At 48.4% G+C, this 18,505-nt stretch overlaps 1 protein-coding gene across 4 annotated transcripts; it reads right to left on the bottom strand.

Annotated features, from left to right (window-relative positions):
• Positions 1–57: 57 nt before the first annotated feature.
• On the bottom strand, positions 58–17,064 carry LGALS2 (galectin 2). Of its 4 annotated transcripts, XM_061205353.1 has the most exons (6): positions 16,970–17,064; positions 16,333–16,464; positions 15,732–15,804; positions 1,842–1,924; positions 547–706; positions 58–381 (listed from the first exon to the last, which is right to left on the bottom strand). In XM_061205353.1, the coding sequence occupies exons 4-6, from the start codon at positions 1,907–1,909 to the stop codon at positions 235–237; spliced, it is 375 nt and encodes a 124-aa protein (XP_061061336.1). In that variant the 5' UTR covers positions 1,910–1,924; positions 15,732–15,804; positions 16,333–16,464; positions 16,970–17,064; the 3' UTR covers positions 58–234. The 4 variants fall into 4 exon arrangements, with proteins under 4 accessions (XP_061061336.1, XP_061061337.1, XP_061061335.1 ...); XM_061205354.1 differs by lacking the exons at positions 16,333–16,464; positions 16,970–17,064 and having other exon boundaries at positions 15,732–15,874; XM_061205352.1 differs by lacking the exons at positions 15,732–15,804; positions 16,333–16,464; positions 16,970–17,064 and adding an exon at positions 10,213–10,233.
• Between the last annotated feature and the right edge of the window lie 1,441 nt (positions 17,065–18,505).

Below are 18,505 nucleotides of genomic sequence, written 5' to 3'. Positions count from 1 at the left end.
ATGAGGATGCTGGGAGCATTAAAATAATGGAAAGCACCACAGTTCCTACCACGGAAAGACTATAAAAGTGGATTCTTTTGTTGGTTCTTAGCCTTGGGGGATGAGCGCAGAGGGTTAGGAACAGCAGATGGGAAGCCGGGACCCAAGGGCTGCTGATTCCGCGTGACTGGCGGTAGCTGGGGGTCAGGAGCGGGAATCCGCTCCGGGGTCCTGCGTTCTGGCGAGGTGCTGCCCTCAGTCTAGCTTGAAGGAGGAGATGTTGAACCCGCCCTGCACACTCAGGTAGCTCAAGTGGTCGTGGCCCAGCCTGTTGGGAAAGGTCAACTGGTGCCCGTCTGGCAGCTTCACCTTGAATTCGTCGTTCTCGAAGGTCACGAGGAGCTGTAGTGGGAGGGAAGGCATCAGGGAGGCAGGAGCACCCTGGAAAGGGGCCACGGCAGTGCCTGGTGGCTCAGACGATCCCAGCCCGTGTCTAGGCCAGGGTGCCCTACCATCTGGGCTCTCCCCTTGATATCCTCCTCAGGCCCCTCCCGCCTTTGACCTCACCTTGACCTCTGATCCCGGGCTGAAGCACATGTGACTGTCCCGTTGCTCCTGCCCCCAGCTGTTGCCATCCCGTGAGTTGCAGACGACGGTGGATTCACCGAAACGTGGGTTGAAATGCAGGTTCAGTTTATCTGTCCCCTGGCCCAGATTAATCACAAAGCTGCAGGGGAAGGAGTAACAGGTGAGAATAAGGGGCTAGCCCTGGCTAAAACAGCTTGGGTCGCAGGGTTGACCACAAACTGGAAGAATCACCAAAGGTTGTGTTAATTGAGGTCTGTACCTGAAAACAAGGGAGGTGACAACTTGATCAGACTTGGCACTGGAGTATCACATTCCATTTAGAGCACAGACTAAGGTTCCTGACAAGAGGGTAACTAATAGTGACATTTCAGGAAATGAAGGTGTCTATCCTGGGGGAAAGAATTGCTGTTCTCAACTATCTGAAGACCCATTAAGTTTGGCCATAAATAGTTGGACACCTAAAGTGGTGAGCTCCCTGTCATTAGAGGTATGCAATCAGGAGTTGTGTGATCTCTTGAAAAGATCACTACAGGGGCCTGAGTTAGACCTTCAGGGTCCCTGAGAGTGGGACGTTCCGAGTCATGGGGTGCCTTCATTGGGACGTCTCAGACCAGAGGTATCCCACATTTCTGCAACCCTTAGGGACCCATGCAGGAGAAAGGGGTGATTTTTCTCTTGGTTCCTACACAATGTGTCTGCCTGCCCTTCCCCAACCAAAAGTTGATGGAGATCAGTCCCAAGAAATGCTGACATTGTCCTGCACACAGGAGAGGCTAACGCTGAGCTGTGACATCTGAGGCGGAGAAATGCCTCGGATTCTAATGGAGAGAAGGCAAACAAGACCACTTGGCGGCTCCTGGCGGCTGTCACTGGTATAATGTGTGTGAAAGGCCGGCCTCTGACCCTTCAGCTGGGTCAAGAGGGTGGTTCCCTGGGGGTTTGGGCCTTCAATAGAGGCACCTGACTCCGCAGAGGACTGGGCAGAGCTTCCGGGATCTCTCACCTGCCCCTTCAGTGTCTGTTGGGGCCAAGGAACTGAGCACATGGCATCCACTGTGAATACTGAAGCCTCAGATGTGAAAGCAGCCCTAACAGAAGAGGAGCCAGCAGGGGTGTGGGAGGGGGTGAGAGCGTGCAAGAGTGTACAGAAGGCCCCTGGTCTGAGGTCACTCTCGTTGTCCGACCATTTCACAAGGCTGCCCTTCCCAGCCTGTTCCAGGTCTGTGGGCAGCCCCCCTCCCCCTCCTGCCTCACCTGCCCCCCCACTGGCTCACCCATCAGCATCATCTGCGATCTTGCCCTTGATCTTCAGGGTTGTCCCCACCTTCATGTCCATGTTCATAATCTCAAATTTCCCCTGCGCCAACAGAGAAACAACCCACACAAATCAATCACACACGTGCCCAGCGCTCTTCTGCTGGTGAAGCCCATTCACCAGCATCATCCCATCCCGACCTGGCCCCAGGCCTCACTCTCCCTCTGCCCACATGAGAGTACGGAGCTGGCAAGGGAAAGAGCCAGAGTGCTCAGATCAAAGCTTCCCGGAGCCCCCCTCTTGCCCATTTTGCTTCACTCTCATCCACTGCAGCCTGAAGAACAGCCAGATCCGGAGACATAGGGCCCAGCTGAGGGAACCTCAGTTTGCCCATCTATGAAATGGATAGACTGACTCCTGCCCACCTCACTGTTCCCAAAAGTGTTTAAGTGATGATGCACAGTGCCCTCTGCAAAATCCCCCAAACAAGGATATGCTTAGTTCTTGCACAAACTTGGAGTCATTTTACTGACAGAAAATGACTGTATCACAGGCAGGTCTAGGCCCATCCTAAATGAAGAATCTATAAAACTCCATAAGTCACGTGTCTGAACATGTCCATCAAAATCCCTCTCCATACCTCACTTTCCTCATCTATAAAATGGGCTAATTTGATTTATTCATTCAGAACCAGTTGCCGAGCGTCCACTGTGTAACAGATGCTGTTGGAGGCCCTGAGGTTAATAGCGCCTCCTTTGAGCTGGTTGGGAGGATGAGAGCTCACGTTTGTGAAGCCCACAAATAGGGCACAGGCTAAAAGCAAATCAAGGGACTGTGGTCTTTGTGCTTATTTATTGCTACTACAGTATCCATCTGCTTCCTATTTTTCCATCGACCTTGGCACTGTCTGAATTTCGTATAGCAGGGGTTCCCACAACTTTACTACGGTTAGAGGGAGGCTCTCAAAGCTGGGTTTTCAAAGCTCATTATCCCAGCCCGAGAAAATGTCCAGTTTTCACATCCATGGTTGGAGGGTGTGAGGTTGGGCCAGACAGGATACAGCAGCCACCAAATATTTAGAACACTTTATGGGAGAACACATTTACATTGTGGGATTTCTGTTCACTGATTTTTTTTTTTTTTTTTTTCTTTCTGGAGAGAGCACACCTGGGAAGCCCTGAACCAACTCGTGGGACCGGGCGCTTTGCTGTAAGTCAAGGGCGGTGTCCGTGGGGGGAGGATCAATATTCCCCTGCTGGCAGCTGCCTCCTTTCCACGAAGAGGGAAAATAATCTGCCAGTTCATACACAGGGGTAGGGTTGCCCGGTTCTCCTGGAGGCAGTGCATTTTAAAAGGAAGACCTGAGGGCTTCCCCAGTGGCGCAGTGGTTAAGAATCCGCCTGCCAATGCAGGCGACACGGGTTTGAGCCCTGGTCTGGGAAGATCCCACATGCCGCAGAGCAACTAAGCCCGTGCGCCACAACTGCTGAGCCTGCACTCTAGAGCCCACGAGCCACAACTACTGAGCCTGCGCTCTAGAGCCCGTGCTCCGCAAGGGGAGAAGCCACAGCAATGAGAAGCCCACACACCACAACAAAGAGTAGCCCCCGCTCGCCGCAACTAGAGAAAGCCCGCGCGCAGCAACGAAGACCCAACGCAGCCTAAATAAATAAATAAATAAAACAAATTTTTTTTAAAAAAGGAAGGCCTGAAAGAGGCCTTGCCAAGCCCAGCAGAGTGGAGCCTCACAGCACGTCAGACCCTATGATGCCCCAGAGCAGGGTTTCCCAGCCTCAGCACCCTGGACATTTGGGCTGGATCACTCTTGTGGGTCTGTCCTGTGTGCTGTAGGTGGTAGAGCAGCATCCCTGGTCTCTATCCACCAGGTGCCAGTAGCACCCTCCCCCCAAGTTGTGACGACCAAAAATGTCTCCAGACGCGGCCAGACGTCCCCTGGGTGGGGGGAAATCTCCCTGCCTTCGAGAAAGTGGGATTCGGAGGCAGGAAGCCTAACTCCTCAGATGGGCGCTTAGGGTAACAGTTGGATCACCGGCCAGACTGGATTAAAATTCTCCTTCAGCCTCTCACAGATAGACAGAGAATGCCCTCCTTAGAGAGGTTATCCAGTCCGTCCCAAAGAGGAACATGGGCGCCCTGCCACCAAGCAGACCCTCACAGCTGTGTGCCCTGCGGCACGCACAATCCCCACCAGATGGCGTGAGGACTCTCCTGTCTCCTCCTAGTTGCATGCGCCACCCACCAGGACCCTGGGACAGTCAGGGTGGGACTGGGATGGGGAGAAGCACCCCCACTGCCCCTGTACGTCCTGGTGGCTGCCTGGCTCAAACAGAAGAACCCGAGACCCCAAGGCTGCTGCAGGGCAGGGGCATGAGAAAAGCCAGGCTCGGGGTGCATCTGGACAAACAGGGATGCCCGTGGGAGGGGGCCTGACCCACCTGCTTAACAAAGTCTGAAGCCCAGAGAGAGACAGGGAGGCAAAGCTGGGGTCGGGGTGGGGGCAGGTGTCAGGGGTCAGGATCTAGTGCCAGCTCTGCTCCTAACTGGCCAAGTGACTGGGGGCCAGCTGTGCCACCTTCTGGACCTCGGTTCCCCCATCTTTAGTATAAGAGATTTGAACTAGGTTGTCTCTGAGGAAGGAGGAAAAAAAGGGAGGGATGAGACGACCAGGGGAAGGAGAAAGTAGGGTAAGTCTCTGGGCACAAAGGTCCTCCCTGGGAGGCAGAGGGTGGGGAGAGCACCGTGCCATCCACGCTGGACCCTCCAGTCACATCCACACCCTGCATCTCACCTGTGCTGACTTGAATATTGTCTCCCAGAAAACCATGTCTACTCGGAGCCTGTGAATGAGACCTATTTGGAAATAGGGCCAAGTGGAGGTGAGGTCGTAGTGGCTGAGGGTGGGCCCTAAATCCAATATGACTGGTGTCCTTATAAGAAGAGGGAAATTTGGACCCAGAAACACAGACACACAGAAAAGACCATGTGAAGACGGAGGCAGAGATTGGAGGGATACAGCTACAAGCCAAGGATGGCTACAGATTGCCAGCAACCAACAGAAGCTGGAAAAGACGTGAAAGAATCCTCCCCTAGAGCCTTCAGAGAGAGCATGTCCCTGTCAACACCTGGATTTCAGACCCCAAGCCTCCAAAACTGTGAGAGAGTAAATTTGTTATGGCAGCCGCAGGAAACCAATATACCATACTCAGAAGATGCCATCTGTGATCCAATTCCCCAAATATGGGAGACTGAGGCTCAGAGAGGGTACCTTGTCCAAGGCCACACAGTAGGCTATGGCAGAGCAGGGTTTGCAATCAAAGAATTAGCAAGAGACCTCAAAGAACCTCGACCCCTGCAATTTACAGATTGTGATCTTGGGCAAGTGAATCTTCGAGTCTCAGTTTCTTCATCTTCAATAGGTTAAAGATGTCTATAGATGTTAGCAGTTACTATTATTGCCACGATTAATATTTCCAATGAGAGGGAATTCCCTGGCGGTCCAGAGGTTAGGACTCCAGCGCTTCCACTGCAGGGGGCCCCAGGTTTGATCCCTGGTCGGGAAAATAAGATCCCGCAAGCTGAGGGGAATAGGCAAAAAAAAAAAAAAATTACTGATGAGAAAACTGAGGCTAGAGGGGGAAAGAAACAGGCTCAGAACGGTGGTGGAGGGAGCAGAGAACCTCGGTGCTAAAGGGCTGTGGAGGGACTTCCCTGGTGGTCCAGTGGTTAAGACTCTACACTCCCAATGCAGGGGACCTGGTTCGATCCCTGGTTGGGGAACAGATCCCACATGCCCGTAACTAAAAATCCCGCGCGTGCAGCCACTGAGACGCAGCACAGCCAAGTAAATAAATAAATACTTTTTTAAAAGGGGGTGGGCTGTGGAGGTGATCTGTCCAACTTCCTCAGTATACAGATGAGGAAACAGAGGCTGGAGGGGCAGCGATGCTTTTCCGCCAGCATCCACCCCACCCCCACTCAGGCGAAGAGGCAGAGGGTTGGAGGAGGTGGGCAGTGGGGAGCCGGCATCCTCACCGACATGGTGGCAGCTCCTGACGGCAGCCCTCGGTGGCTCCTGGAGATCTGGGCTCAGGGTCTCACCTCACAGTCCAGCTTATATCCTAGAATATTACACATTAACTCCCCCAAGGCCATAAATGAGGACTTTGGTCCTTTCTGCCAGGGTGTTTCTCCACCCACATCTCCTGGTACCCAGAACAAACAGGCAGAAGGCTCCTCAACCCTGAGTGGCCCGGCCCACTCAGCCCAGAGCATCCTCCTGGCCTCCCTCCAGCCCAGCTTCCCAGCCTCCTCCCAGATCTCGAGGGCATGTGAACCCAGAAGCAGCGCTGAACTGGGCACCAGGAGCGGGCACAAACCATGTGAGCTTGGCAGGCTACCCGACAACCCTGAGCCCCACTTTTTCATCCTTAAACAGAGAGACTTGTTTGTAAAAATCTCTATCCTTTTATGATGTCCAGATTCATTTTGAGAGTCTTTTGTTTTCTCCCCTCACCTCATGATTTTTCTGATTGTCTGTGAAAGTTTTAAAAGCAACACATGGTGGATTCAAAGAAAACATCTAGAAGTATCAATAACAAACTAAGTAGGGAAGGGAGTGGGAGGGCTGGGGAGGGTGGGGTGGGTAATGGGATTTCCGTGCTTTGCTCTTTACCCCTGCTACTTATGTAATTGACATGCTTACCATAGTCAATTAGAGATCTCAAATAAAAAGAGGGCTTCCCTGGTGGCGCAGTGGTTGAGAATCTGCCTGCCAATGCAGGGGACGCGGGTTCGAGCCCTGGTCTGGGAAGATCCCACATGCCGCGGAGCAACTAGGCCCGTGAGCCACAACTACTGAGCCTGCGCGTCTGGAGCCCGTGCTCCGCAACAAGAGAGGCCGCGATAGTGAAGAGGCCCGCGCACCGCAATGAAGAGTGGCCCCCGCTTGCCGCAACTTGAGAAAGCCCTCGCACAGAAACGAAGACCCAACACAGCCAAAAATAAATATAAAAATAAATAAATAAATAAAAAGAAATACGATCACTCATAATCCCACCACCAGGATGGAACCTGCTTATTTTATTGGCACATTTCCTTCCACGCGGTTTTCAATGGATTTATATCATAGACACACGTTGTCTATTCAATTGTTGATCCTGCTTCATTCAGTAAACATTAAAGCCCACAAATGTATATTTCAGAACTATATCTTAATGGCAGTGAAATACTCTACCTTTCAATGATTAAATTTATTCAACCTATTTCCTTCTGCTGAACACTTACATTAATTCCAAGTGTTTGCTATTAAAAATGCTACTGCATTCAATTATTTGCACATAACGTCTGGCAGCATCATGACAACTTTTTTAAGGCGGATTCCCAGAAGTAGAATTTTTCTAGAGCCCTGGTCTGGCGAGTTGGAGAGTTTTCCAGTAGAGCTGGCGGTAGCCACTCTGGGTGGGGTGCTGGTGGGCCAGCCCTGCTGAAGGCCCTTCTGTGCCAGGAGCTGACAGGTGGCTCACTGCGCAGCACTCACAGAGGACGCCGCCTTCAGTCCCCGGCCCGCCCTGAGACGAGAGTGATTTCCTCACAAGGAAATTGATCCCTTCTTGATCTTTCTCCCAGGGCCATTGTAAAACCCAAGCAAGATAAGGAGTTGAAAGTGCTTCATAAATGGAAACTCTCTAATCAACAGAAACTACACCTTGTAGAGGTGACATTTTTCTGATGATATCAGTAATTCTAGCCCACAGTAGAAAGTACACAAAGTAAAAAGAACTTAAAAGTTCACTTGTTTTAGAAGAATGTTTAAAGACAGGAGAACATGACCACACTTATGAACTGTGCTCTTTTCTGTGTGTATGTTTTACATCAATGGAAGATTTTTAAAATACTAATAAAGGAAAGGAAAAAATCACTGACACTTGCATCTCCAACCTTGTTCTCTTAATAATGCCTACCTTCTGCAGGGTATTTTACACTTTACAGAGCACTTTTTCCAGGCCTCATCACAATAAACTCAATAAATTCTGGAGGTGATCTTTACTATTACCCCATTTTTCAGATGAGGAACAAAGGTTCCCAGGCCTCATACAACTAACAAGTAGCAGAGCTTGCCTTGTCTACCAACCCATTGCTCAGATGACTGCCAAGGCATGTTACACTGCCCTCACTTAGCAAAAACAATATTTGACCTCCAGGAGGAGTATGATCTTAAACCCTTTGTGTGGTGGCAGCCTCTTAGCTGGCCCCCAATGATCCCTACTCTTGGTATTCACACCCGTGTATAACTGGCTCCCCTTGAGCGAGGCTAGACCCAGTGACTCAATTCTAATAGCATACTAGAATTCTAGAACAGAATGCTAGAAGATTAGATTTCAAAAGACTGATTATGAAAAGAAAGATTACAAAAAGACTGCTCTCTCACTCTCTCTCATTCTCTCTCTCTCTCTCTCTCTCTGCCCTAGCTCTGGGGGAAGAAGCAAGTGAGCCATTTTATCAGCAGTCCTATGGAGAAGTCCATGTGCCAGAGAACTGACGTCTCCAGCCAACCAGTGATGAGGACCTGAGCCCTGCCAATACCCATGTGAGTGAACTTGGCAGCGGATCTTCTCCCATTTGAGCCTTGGGATGGCTGGTGTCACCAACAATTTGACTGCAGCCTTGTGAGAGACCCTGAGCCAGAGGGCACCCAGCTAAGTCCTGTCTGGATTCCTGACCCCAGGAACTGTAAGAAATGTGTTTCTTATTTTAAGTCCCTAAGTTCTGGTTAATTTGTTACACAACAGTAGATAAGTAATACACTTTGCCAAGCAATTGTTATCAGAAGTTTGGTGGGAGAAATAATGCTCATGAAAGCCTCCTGACTAAAGAATCTGCAGGGACTTCCCTGGGTGGCACAGTGGTTAAGAATCCACCTGCCAATGCAGGGGACATGGGTTCAATCCCTGGGCCAGGAAGACCCCACATGCCGCGGAGCAACTAAGCCCGTGTGCCGCAACTACTGAGCCCGCATGCCACAACTACTGAGCCCGTGTACCTAGAGCCCATGCTCTGCAACAAGATAAGTCACTGCATTGAGAAGCCCGTGCACCACAACGAAGAGTAGGCCCTGCTTGCCGTAACTAAAAAAAGCCCATATGCAGCAACGAAGATCCAAAGCAGCCAAAAATAAATAAATATATTTTTAAAATAAATAAATTTTTAAAATAAATAAATAAAGAATCTGCAGTCCACACATGTCCCTAGACATTCTACTACCTTGGTCTTTTTAAAGAACCAGCTCTTGGTTTTGTTTCCTTCATTATTTTCTGCTTTTATGCTAATTAACTTTTAGAGTTTTTTTTTTACTTTTTCTTTTATTGCTCTTTTTCTAACTTCTTGAGGTGAATGTTTAGTTCATTGACTTTTCATCTTTTCTTCTTACTAATAACTGTATTTAAAGCTATGAATTTTCCTCTACCTACTACTTTGGCCCCTTCTCGTAGGTTTTCAGATGTTCTGCTCAATATTCCAAATGTTACCCTTGAATCAAGCCAGATGATCAGAAAGTTGTTCTCAGCACTTAGTACATGCTTAATAAATATTTATTGACTGACTGACTGAATAGCAAAAATCATCATCATCATCAGGGAAGAGTTAGAAAGTGAAACATCAATACTACAGGATTGGCTAAGTTAATGGTGCTAAGAAAATATAAATGAACTATTATGCGGCCATCAGAAATCACACTTTGAGGAGACCCTCAATGGCCGTGGTTCCTTGCTCATGGTACAGTGTTAAGCGAATAAAGCGGCTACAAAAGCAAGTTCCCAGGACTTCATGATGGGCCCTTACAGATCTGCCTTCACTGAATTGTACAGCAGGCCACCAGGCTGCACTGAGGGACAACAGTGAGGAGCAGCCGTAACAAAGCTGCTGGTGTGTCCACCTCTGAGGTGCCAAGGAGGACATGGCCTAGCTGGCCACACAGGGTCTCCCTCATGGAACAAAAGCACAAAAGACTTGATTCAAATGCATGGGATTGAGGCCCCCATAGAAGAAAAGTACAAAATAAAGCCAGGCCTTAAAGAGGCCAAGTCTAGTAGAGAGACAAGCTTGGGCACAGGAAACGACTAGAAAATAATTAATGACACCCCAATGGAAGGCTTCAGAAAGTCCCAGATTCCTGGGGCCAGAGGGGGTTCTCCAATGTCATTTAGAGGTCAGTACAGCTCTGGAATCTTTGTTCTAACCTCTCTGAGTTCAGTCTCCTCCTCTGTAAAATGAGAGCAATAAGTGTTGTGAGGATTAAGGGAGACAAAGCCTGGCACTTCGTTAATAGTTAACAGAAAACATTTGTCATTATTATCAGGAGTCCAGTGCCCTACCTGTGTCAGCTGGGAGGAAGGCTGCTCACCTCCACCTGGCGGCCAAGTCTGAGCCCCAGGCCTGTGGGAATGTTCTCCTTGCAAACTCCCAGGGCCCCGTCATGACTTTTGTGAGCCTGAGGTATTTCTGCCTTCATGGGTCCCTTCCTCCATTAGAAAATATATATTATATACACATAGACATAAACATACATATATGTAATTATATTTTATGACTGCATTGAATAAATATATCAATGTTACATATATATATTTTTTAAATAAATAAATTTATTCGTTTATTTATTTTTGACTGCGTTGGGTCTTCGTTGCTGCGCACGGGCCTTCTCTAGTTGTAGTGAGCGGGGGCTACACTTCGTTGCGGTGCGAGGGCTTCTCACTGCGGTGGCTTCTCTTGTTGCGGAGCACAGGCTCTAGGTGCGCAGGCTTCAGTACTTGCGGCACACAGGCTTAGCTCTCCGCGACATGTGGTATCTTCCCCGACCAGGGATCGACCCGTGTCCCCTGCGTTGGCAGGCGGATTCTTAACCACTGAGCCACCAGGGAAGTCCCTCAATGCTATTTATTAAAACACTTTTGTCTACCTGAAAGTTCATTTTCTCTTCTGATTTTATTTTTTTGGCCACACCACGTGACATATGGAATCTTAGTTCCTCAACCAGGGATGGAACCTGTGCCCCCTGCCGTGGAAGCATGGAGCCCTAACCACTGGACTGCCAGGGAATTCCTCTTCTGATTTTATAAGAGATTAAAACATTTTGGTGGGCCCCTAAATTGTCTGGGCCCGAGCCACTGTGTTCTGCTAGGCCTAATGGAGAGTTTGGCCCGTGGCTTCCAGTAACTGTCACCCACCAGGCCTCCTGCTGTTGGGGGACTTTGGTCCTGAGGTCTGTGGGATCCCTGCCTATCTCCTCTCCTGTCCTTCTCCTCCCAAAGAACAAACAAATCAACTCATCAGTGATGTCTGTCCGCACTTCCCTCCCTGCTCATTCCCTCTCCAACTTCCTCTTTCTGAGACCAGGAGGTGCCAGGACGGGGCTCATGGAAAGCACCGAGCTTTTGGCATCAAATAGGCAAATAACACATCCTGGCTCTGTCACCTGCAAGCTGAGGAGCCACGTCAAGTCACTTCAAGCCTCAGTTTCTTCATTTGTGAAAGGGAGCTAATAGTATCTTCTTCACGGGGTGATTGTGAGAATTTTTGTTTGTTTGTTTGTTTTGTTTTTTTTGGCTATGCAGCATGCAGGATCTTAGTTCCCCAGCCAGGGATCAAACCCGTGCCCCCTGCAGTGGAAGCACGGAGTCCTAACCACTGGACCACCAGGGAATTCCCAATTGTGAGAATTTTTAAAGATTTTTTAAATTAAAAAAGTTAACCTATGTAGCATGTGGGGCGCATAATAGATGCTAAAAATTAAGAAACAAATGTCTTCCTTCCTTGCTTTGAGGGAGGATTCCTAAATGGGCAGAGGTTTCACCTGAGACGATGAAGCCGAGTATCCAGGACAGTGGAGAGAGCAGAAGCTCGGAGCGAATCTGCAACAAGCAGCATCTAAGAGCCTGGACTCTGGCTGGTGAGCACATCCCTCCCCCTGCCCCTGGAGGACAGTTCTCCTTGGGAAGCCAGCGTCCATCCTCCCAGAGCCCAGGGAGCCTGGGACTAGAGCATGATGGGTAAGGAGAAAGACGCTGGTGACAGCCAGATGTACCATCTCAAGGGGCCAAATGATCACACCAGCAAGATCGGGGCCCTGTTTCCCCTGGACAGATCTAGGGCTTATGATCTGTGCTTTCCCATCCCTATACAGAGAAAAGCCCCTCTTATTCCCACAATCTTTCTTCAGTTGTGTTAGCCTCAGGCACAGGGAGGTCTGTCTATAGCTGTGTGACCTTGGGCAAGTCACGTAACCTCTCTGGGCTTCAGCTGGTCCGTCTGCAAAATGGGAACTGTCACGGTCACACCTCACAGGGCAGATGTGGGCCTTAAGGGAGAACGTACGTGAAGTGCTAATCACTGTGCCGACCCATGTTCAGCTGAATAAATAAATGTTCGCTGTTATTAAATATTAATATCAGGTCTGCTTGGACGTCCAGCCCTGCTTCTGCATCTCTGACCAGCCGACCGTCTGTCCTTCAACGGACATCCACAGAGCTCTTACCTCATCTGGTCCAGGGATCTTCCTTGTTTAACCTGATCGCCGGGTTCTGTGGCCTCACCCTGAACCCCAGCTGCTGGCTGCACCTGGCCACACTCCCAGTGCACATCCTTCCAGGACTGCCTAGGTCCACTGGAGCTCCTGGGTCATCCTCGCCTCACCTGGAATTGGGGAGGGCCCTTGTGGGAGGAAGGGGTGGGTCACAGCCACTTCACTGTCTCTCCTTCTCCGCTCCTGCCCCCACAATCTTTTCACCACCCGTTGGGGTCTTTGTAAAATGGAAATGACAACACCCCACTCTCCTGCTCGAAACCCTCCAGTGGCTTCTTCTCACACTTAGAACAAATCCAAACTCCCACCTTGGCTGACAAGGTCCCGCCGATCCGGTCCTGTCCACCTTGCAGCCTCATCTCATCACACGTGCCCCCTGGCCAGGCTGACCCGTGGATTCGCCAAACTCATTCCAGCCTCAAGACTTTGTCCTTGCTGTTCCCTCCACCTAGAACTCTTCCTCAGCTCTTGGCTGGACCTTATCAGGTTGATCTTAACTCAAGGGTGGATGGATGGATGGATGGATGGATGGATGGATGGATGGATGGATGGATGAGTGCATGGGAGGATGAAAAGGTGAATAGGTGATTGGGTGGGTGGGTGAGGGGTGGATGGACGAATGGGTGGCTGGATGGTAGATCAGCAGCAGGAACCACTCATAACAGGGCTCAGAAGGGGGGTACTTTCAGTGGCTCCAATCCAGTGATGCATTGCCCCTTCACTTCCTCTTCCCCCCACCCCCTCCCAGCATGTTACCCAGGTCCTTTGGACCAGGGAGGCTCCTTCTCAGGGTCATACCTACCTATGCACATGTGGTACTGGGTGCATTTACACAAGAGACTATAATGTTCTATGTTCTGCTTCTTATAAGTGGCAAGAGGAACATTTTTTCCATAGAGAACATCTCTCTAGAAATTAAACAATAAAGCAAACTGTTTCTGTTACTTGGGTAGTCCTGGAGTGCCCTTCCTGGGGGAGAGGAGACCTCAGCCCTGAGCCCGGTTCCTCCCCCTGGGTCCAGAGCACCCAGTCTTCCTGTGGACAATGGGGGCTTGGATGCCTTAATGGCCTGGTCACAGCTGATGCGGCAGATCCATGGAGTACAGAAGCAACACCTGATTACAACTCCCAACCGAGAATTCCCAGCTGCGCCAAGCTCCTGATCGGCATGTGAATTATATCTCAATAAAGCTATTTTAAAAATCAGAGATTCCCTAGAGTTCGTAATGACAACTTATTTTCACTTATTTTCCTTTTAAGACCCCACCTGGAGTCTGGGTTCCAGCTACAGGGCACAGCCATGGTGTTTTCTGAAGGTTGTAGAAGGGGAAACCTCTCTCCAAGAGACAGAAAGCATTTGCCTCCTCCTGCTGGCCACTAAGAGAACAATCTAAATTAGGTTGAAAAATAGATTGTCAACTGCTAAGCATTTATCTAAAAAAAAAAAAGAGAGAAAGAAAAGAAAAAGAAAAAGAAGACATGCATGCGATTTAAAAAACACTTCACAAAGCTCAAAAGGGCTTTACAGGGAAAAGCAAGTCCCCCATCCACCCCGGTCCCCACAGCTACTCAGAGGCGAATACCCTTCTCCTGCTTCCTTCCAGAGATACCCTACACACCACACAGGTGCAAGTGTGCCACACTGTCTCGTACCTTGCTTTTATTCTCTTAATATATCTTGAAGATTGTTCCATATCAGTAAAACACTTTTCTCTTTCCAAAGGCTGTGTCCAACTACTCTGAGATCCAACTAATGGGAAATTGAGTTGGACATACATTTAGTTTGAGTTTAGTAGATTATAGTTATAAGGTTCACAGTCAACTTCTAGAATAGTTAGGTGATTGCTAGCATCCTAGTGTAGGGAATGGTTCCCAGAAATACTCCAATCACCCATACCCAGTCACCATGTCAATTCACCTGGTGTCCTGACATAAAGGTGCAGGGACAGAGGTCACATCACTACGTCACCATGACACCTAGGCACCTGACGTGGGAAGAATGTGGGCAGTGGAGGAGAACCCAGGTCTGCGTTGTATAGAGCCAGAAGCCAGTCTATGGAAAACTCTTCCAATTCTCAGACGTGTAAAATTACATGTGGAGGATTGAGTTCCCACTGATCTAGTTACAGCAAAAGTCCACGCCATTGGGAACACAATTAATAACACAGCATATCTAATTATAAATGCACCACATGCTATTTTCTTTTTGGGGCAGGAGAATCATGTGCAGTAGAATTAACCAGGATGCCTCTGTTGTAGGACACCAACCCATAACAGTACTGTACATAGCAAGTACATCTGTGTATGTCTTCAAATGTTTTATATATCATGACTCATGGGGTTCTGTCTCATACACACCACATTTTGTTCTGACAAAGTCTGCGGCTCCTAGTGAAACCACACAGAAAATTTGTCTTTCCCAAATTTGACAAAATTAAACATTTTAGGTTTACATGACATTACCAAAAACTGATTGCAAAGCTGAGAAAAACTTTTCTAAAATAATAAAACAAAAAACATTTTGATCAAACATGCTAGAAGCCTGACTTTTCTTTCTCTTTATAGAAAATATAAGAAAGTCACTGCTATATGAAAAGCATGCATCTTCAAATTGCAGAAAAAAAGGTAGTAAAGCAATACGTCAGGTAGTTTAGTGAAAATTTCTTATTGTTCTGACTTTATGATTATGGTGTTTGTCAGACTCTTTTTTTTTTACTTTTTATATTTTGTTTGTTTGTTTTGCCCACTCCACACGGCATGCAGGATCTTAGTTCCCCGGCCCGGGATTGAACCTCCACCCCCTGCAGTGGAAGCTCAGAGTCTCAACCACTGGACCACCAGGGAAATCCCAGTCAGACTTTTAAAGTTTGTAATTTATAGGAATTTATTTTTTTGCTCTAAATAAATACCTGATTTTGCATACATAATTTTATATTCTTTTTTTTTAAAGAGGTCCCTAAATTTTACAAACTTCAGCCTCCATAAAGCTTGAGTTCAGCTGGTCCTGATGTAAAGTGCATTTCTTACATTGGATATCTGTCAAAAAAAAAAAAATTGAAAAGCTCTGGGCTAGGAACTTCCCTGGCGGTCCAGTGGTTACACCTTACAATGCACGGGGTATGTGTTCGATCCCTGGTCAGGGAGCTAAGATCCCACATGCCTCGTGTACAAAAACCCACACCAAAACGTAAGACAGAAGCAATATTGTAACAAATTCAATAAAGACTTTAAAAATGGTCCACATCAAAAAAAATCTAAAAAAAAAATTAAATTAAAAAAAAAAAGCTCTGGACTATATATGTAATCACAAACCTTTCTTCCAGCTCCAGAATTTTCTAAATCTGTGGGAAGTGCACGCTGTCCCCTCCTCCGAGCAGCTGCAACTCTGACAGAAAGAGAAGGAAGTCCTTTCTTGGAGCTTATCCAAGTCTTTCCTGCTCTACTGGGAGTCCTTGTCCCCTAGGGAGGCAGGAAGACAAAATGCCAGTGTGCTAAGTTCCAGGGGGAGAAGTGAAGACAGAAGCCCTGTAGGTATAAGCTTTGGGGAAAAGGGAAGAGAGAGGGGTAGGACCAAAGCCCTAAATCTAGGGAACACAATTGAGGGGCTCTCCCAGTATGACAGTAGTGGTCACCACCTGGAGCTTTCTTTATTTAGCATTTATTGAGTGCACATATATACTATGTGTTCTACATTATCTTTAATCCTCTGCCAACTGAGGCTCAGGTGGTAAAAGACTTGCCCAAAGCCACATAACTCTGCTGTCTCCTGCCCTGCACACTCTTCCCTCCATCTACCTCACAGTTCCTGGGGTTCCTAAAGTTCATGTACTTCCCACATACTGCCCCCTCAGCTAGGGGAGGAAATTCCTCCTCCTTCTTTAGCTCCATGCTCAAGGGCACCTCCTCTTTTCACCTCTCACTCCACCACCAGGGTAATTGGTCTTGCCCTCCTCTGCTGCTCTTAGAATATACCCTTGCAGGACTTGTTACAGTATCGCTGGTGTTACAGCTCCTTGGTGCATTGTCTTCGTGGCAACACCCAGATCTGAAATTTAGAAAACAAATTGTTCATTTATTTATGTTCTTATTAGTTTACTAGAATGTAAGTTCCACGAGGGCGGTGCCTTGCCGGTCTTATTCACCCCTGTATGCCCTGACACAGGACTTGGCACAAGGTGGGCGTTCAATAATTTCTTCCAAATGCAACCTCTACCTCAAAGTTGTGCTCCAAGCTCCAAGTCTCAGAGCACAAGAATGAATGGTACACATCTGTCCATCAGCCAATTAACGCTGGGCAATATTTGCATATTGCCTTCCTATTGGTGAAATCCGTGGTCTCTAGTTTCCTTCCAGCCAGTGGAAGGAGGGTCATAATATTGGCCTCTGTGGCCACACCGTTCTGTAAAAACCAGATCTTCCTACCCCGCTGGAAAGGGGTATGGATGGGGGTGGCGGGGCGGAACGGGGTTGCTCAGACCTTTCAGTCCCCAGCCCCTTATCCTCTAACCCCGTTGGCACACAACTCAGTCACACAGCGAGTGTGACCCTACCTGGTATACCTGAGCACCGAGCTGGGAGAGGCTGATGTTACGAAGAGCTGGGGCAGAGGGAGGTCGGACACCAGGATCCCGCTAAGCTTCAGTGATCATCCACACCGCGCAGTCAGACCATCGGGTGGGTCTGTATTACCCCAGACGTGCACATCTTGGATCTAAGGTCTCTGAGGAACCAGAGCAGGCAAAGGGGGTTCAGGGAGCCGGGGGTGGACTGAGCATAGGATAGCTCTAACTTTGGACTGCAAATTCCTGGGCCACATCCCGGGAGTCCTACTTGAATATGAGGTTGCCCAGGAGCCTGAATTCTTCATTAGTTCCCCAGGGGATTTTGACACAGGTAGCCACCTCAGAGAAAACCAGCAGTTGGATTAGTTGATTATAGCTGCTTCAAGGACAGCTCAGCTCTACTTGCCCACCCCCTCCTAGGGGTTCCCCAAGTCACTCAGAGGAACACATTTGCAAATGGTGGAGAAGGGAACAGCTGCCAAAGGCCCAATGCCTGCATTTCCTGTTTCCTGTGTTGGTCCTCCTTCCTTTCAGCACCCTCACCTTCGTCACCATCCTCAGATCCTTCCTTCCACACCTTCTACCCTGACACCCAGTTTGGGCCAGGCCCTACCTGCATAGCCACTTCCTGACTCCCTCACCAATCCCTGCTCTCCAGGACTCAGTGAAGCGAGCCTAGAGCCTTCACTAAAAGTACGATCTGGCTCCCCTCCCACACACACTCGCTGTGCAATGTTGAGCACATTCCTGCACCCCTTCATCCATAAAGCTTATGAATAATAGTTTCAACTCATTCATTTATTCAATCCATGTTGATTGAACACCTATGTGCCAGTTACTCTTTCAAGCCTTGAGGATACATCGGTGAACCAAATAGCTGAAATTCCTCATCCTCACCGAGCTTACATTCCAGTGGGGGAGGAAGACAGAAAACACGATGAAGAAAGGAAATAGACAGTGCTAAGATAAGTGCTAAGGAGAAAAGTCCAGCAGAGAAAGTGGGTGGAGAGCATTTATTGGGGTTCACTTTGCAGACACCCTTCCACTGAATTCTCACAACCGTGTTTCAGATGAGAAGCCTGAGATGGAGAGTGTCTAAGTGACTTGTCCTAGGTCATACAGTTTAGAAAGCAGTCAAGTCAGAATTTGAATCCTGGTCAAATCTATGCCGTCTTTAAAAAGTGAGTCTTGACAGTGTGTATATGCCCCTAAATCAATGCGGTAAATGCGGTTGCATTTTATTTCTGTAATAATTCATTTCAGTAATAAAAGAAACAAAGGAAAAGAGCTCTAAGTACATATTATGTTACAGCTTTTATTGAGGAATGCAATAAACATATCATTTTCCTGTATAATTTTAATGGCCTGTGGGGGAGAATTTAGAAAAGCGTCCCAGCTGGCTGAATGGTTGAGTTTAGGGAAAAACTGACCCAGCACATGCCTCTCAACTCCCTAATGAGGTCAGTTCCGTTCTGCAAGGTGAATCGAGGTCGCTTGCCAGGGCGACGGCCGAGCAGAACCAGA

The sequence above is a fragment of the Eubalaena glacialis genome, chromosome 11 (assembly GCF_028564815.1).
Source record: "Eubalaena glacialis isolate mEubGla1 chromosome 11, mEubGla1.1.hap2.+ XY, whole genome shotgun sequence".
NCBI classification, from domain to species: Eukaryota; Metazoa; Chordata; class Mammalia; order Artiodactyla; family Balaenidae; genus Eubalaena; species Eubalaena glacialis.
The sequence above is the reverse complement of the archived record's forward strand: the minus strand, read 5'-3'. Positions and strand labels throughout refer to the sequence as shown.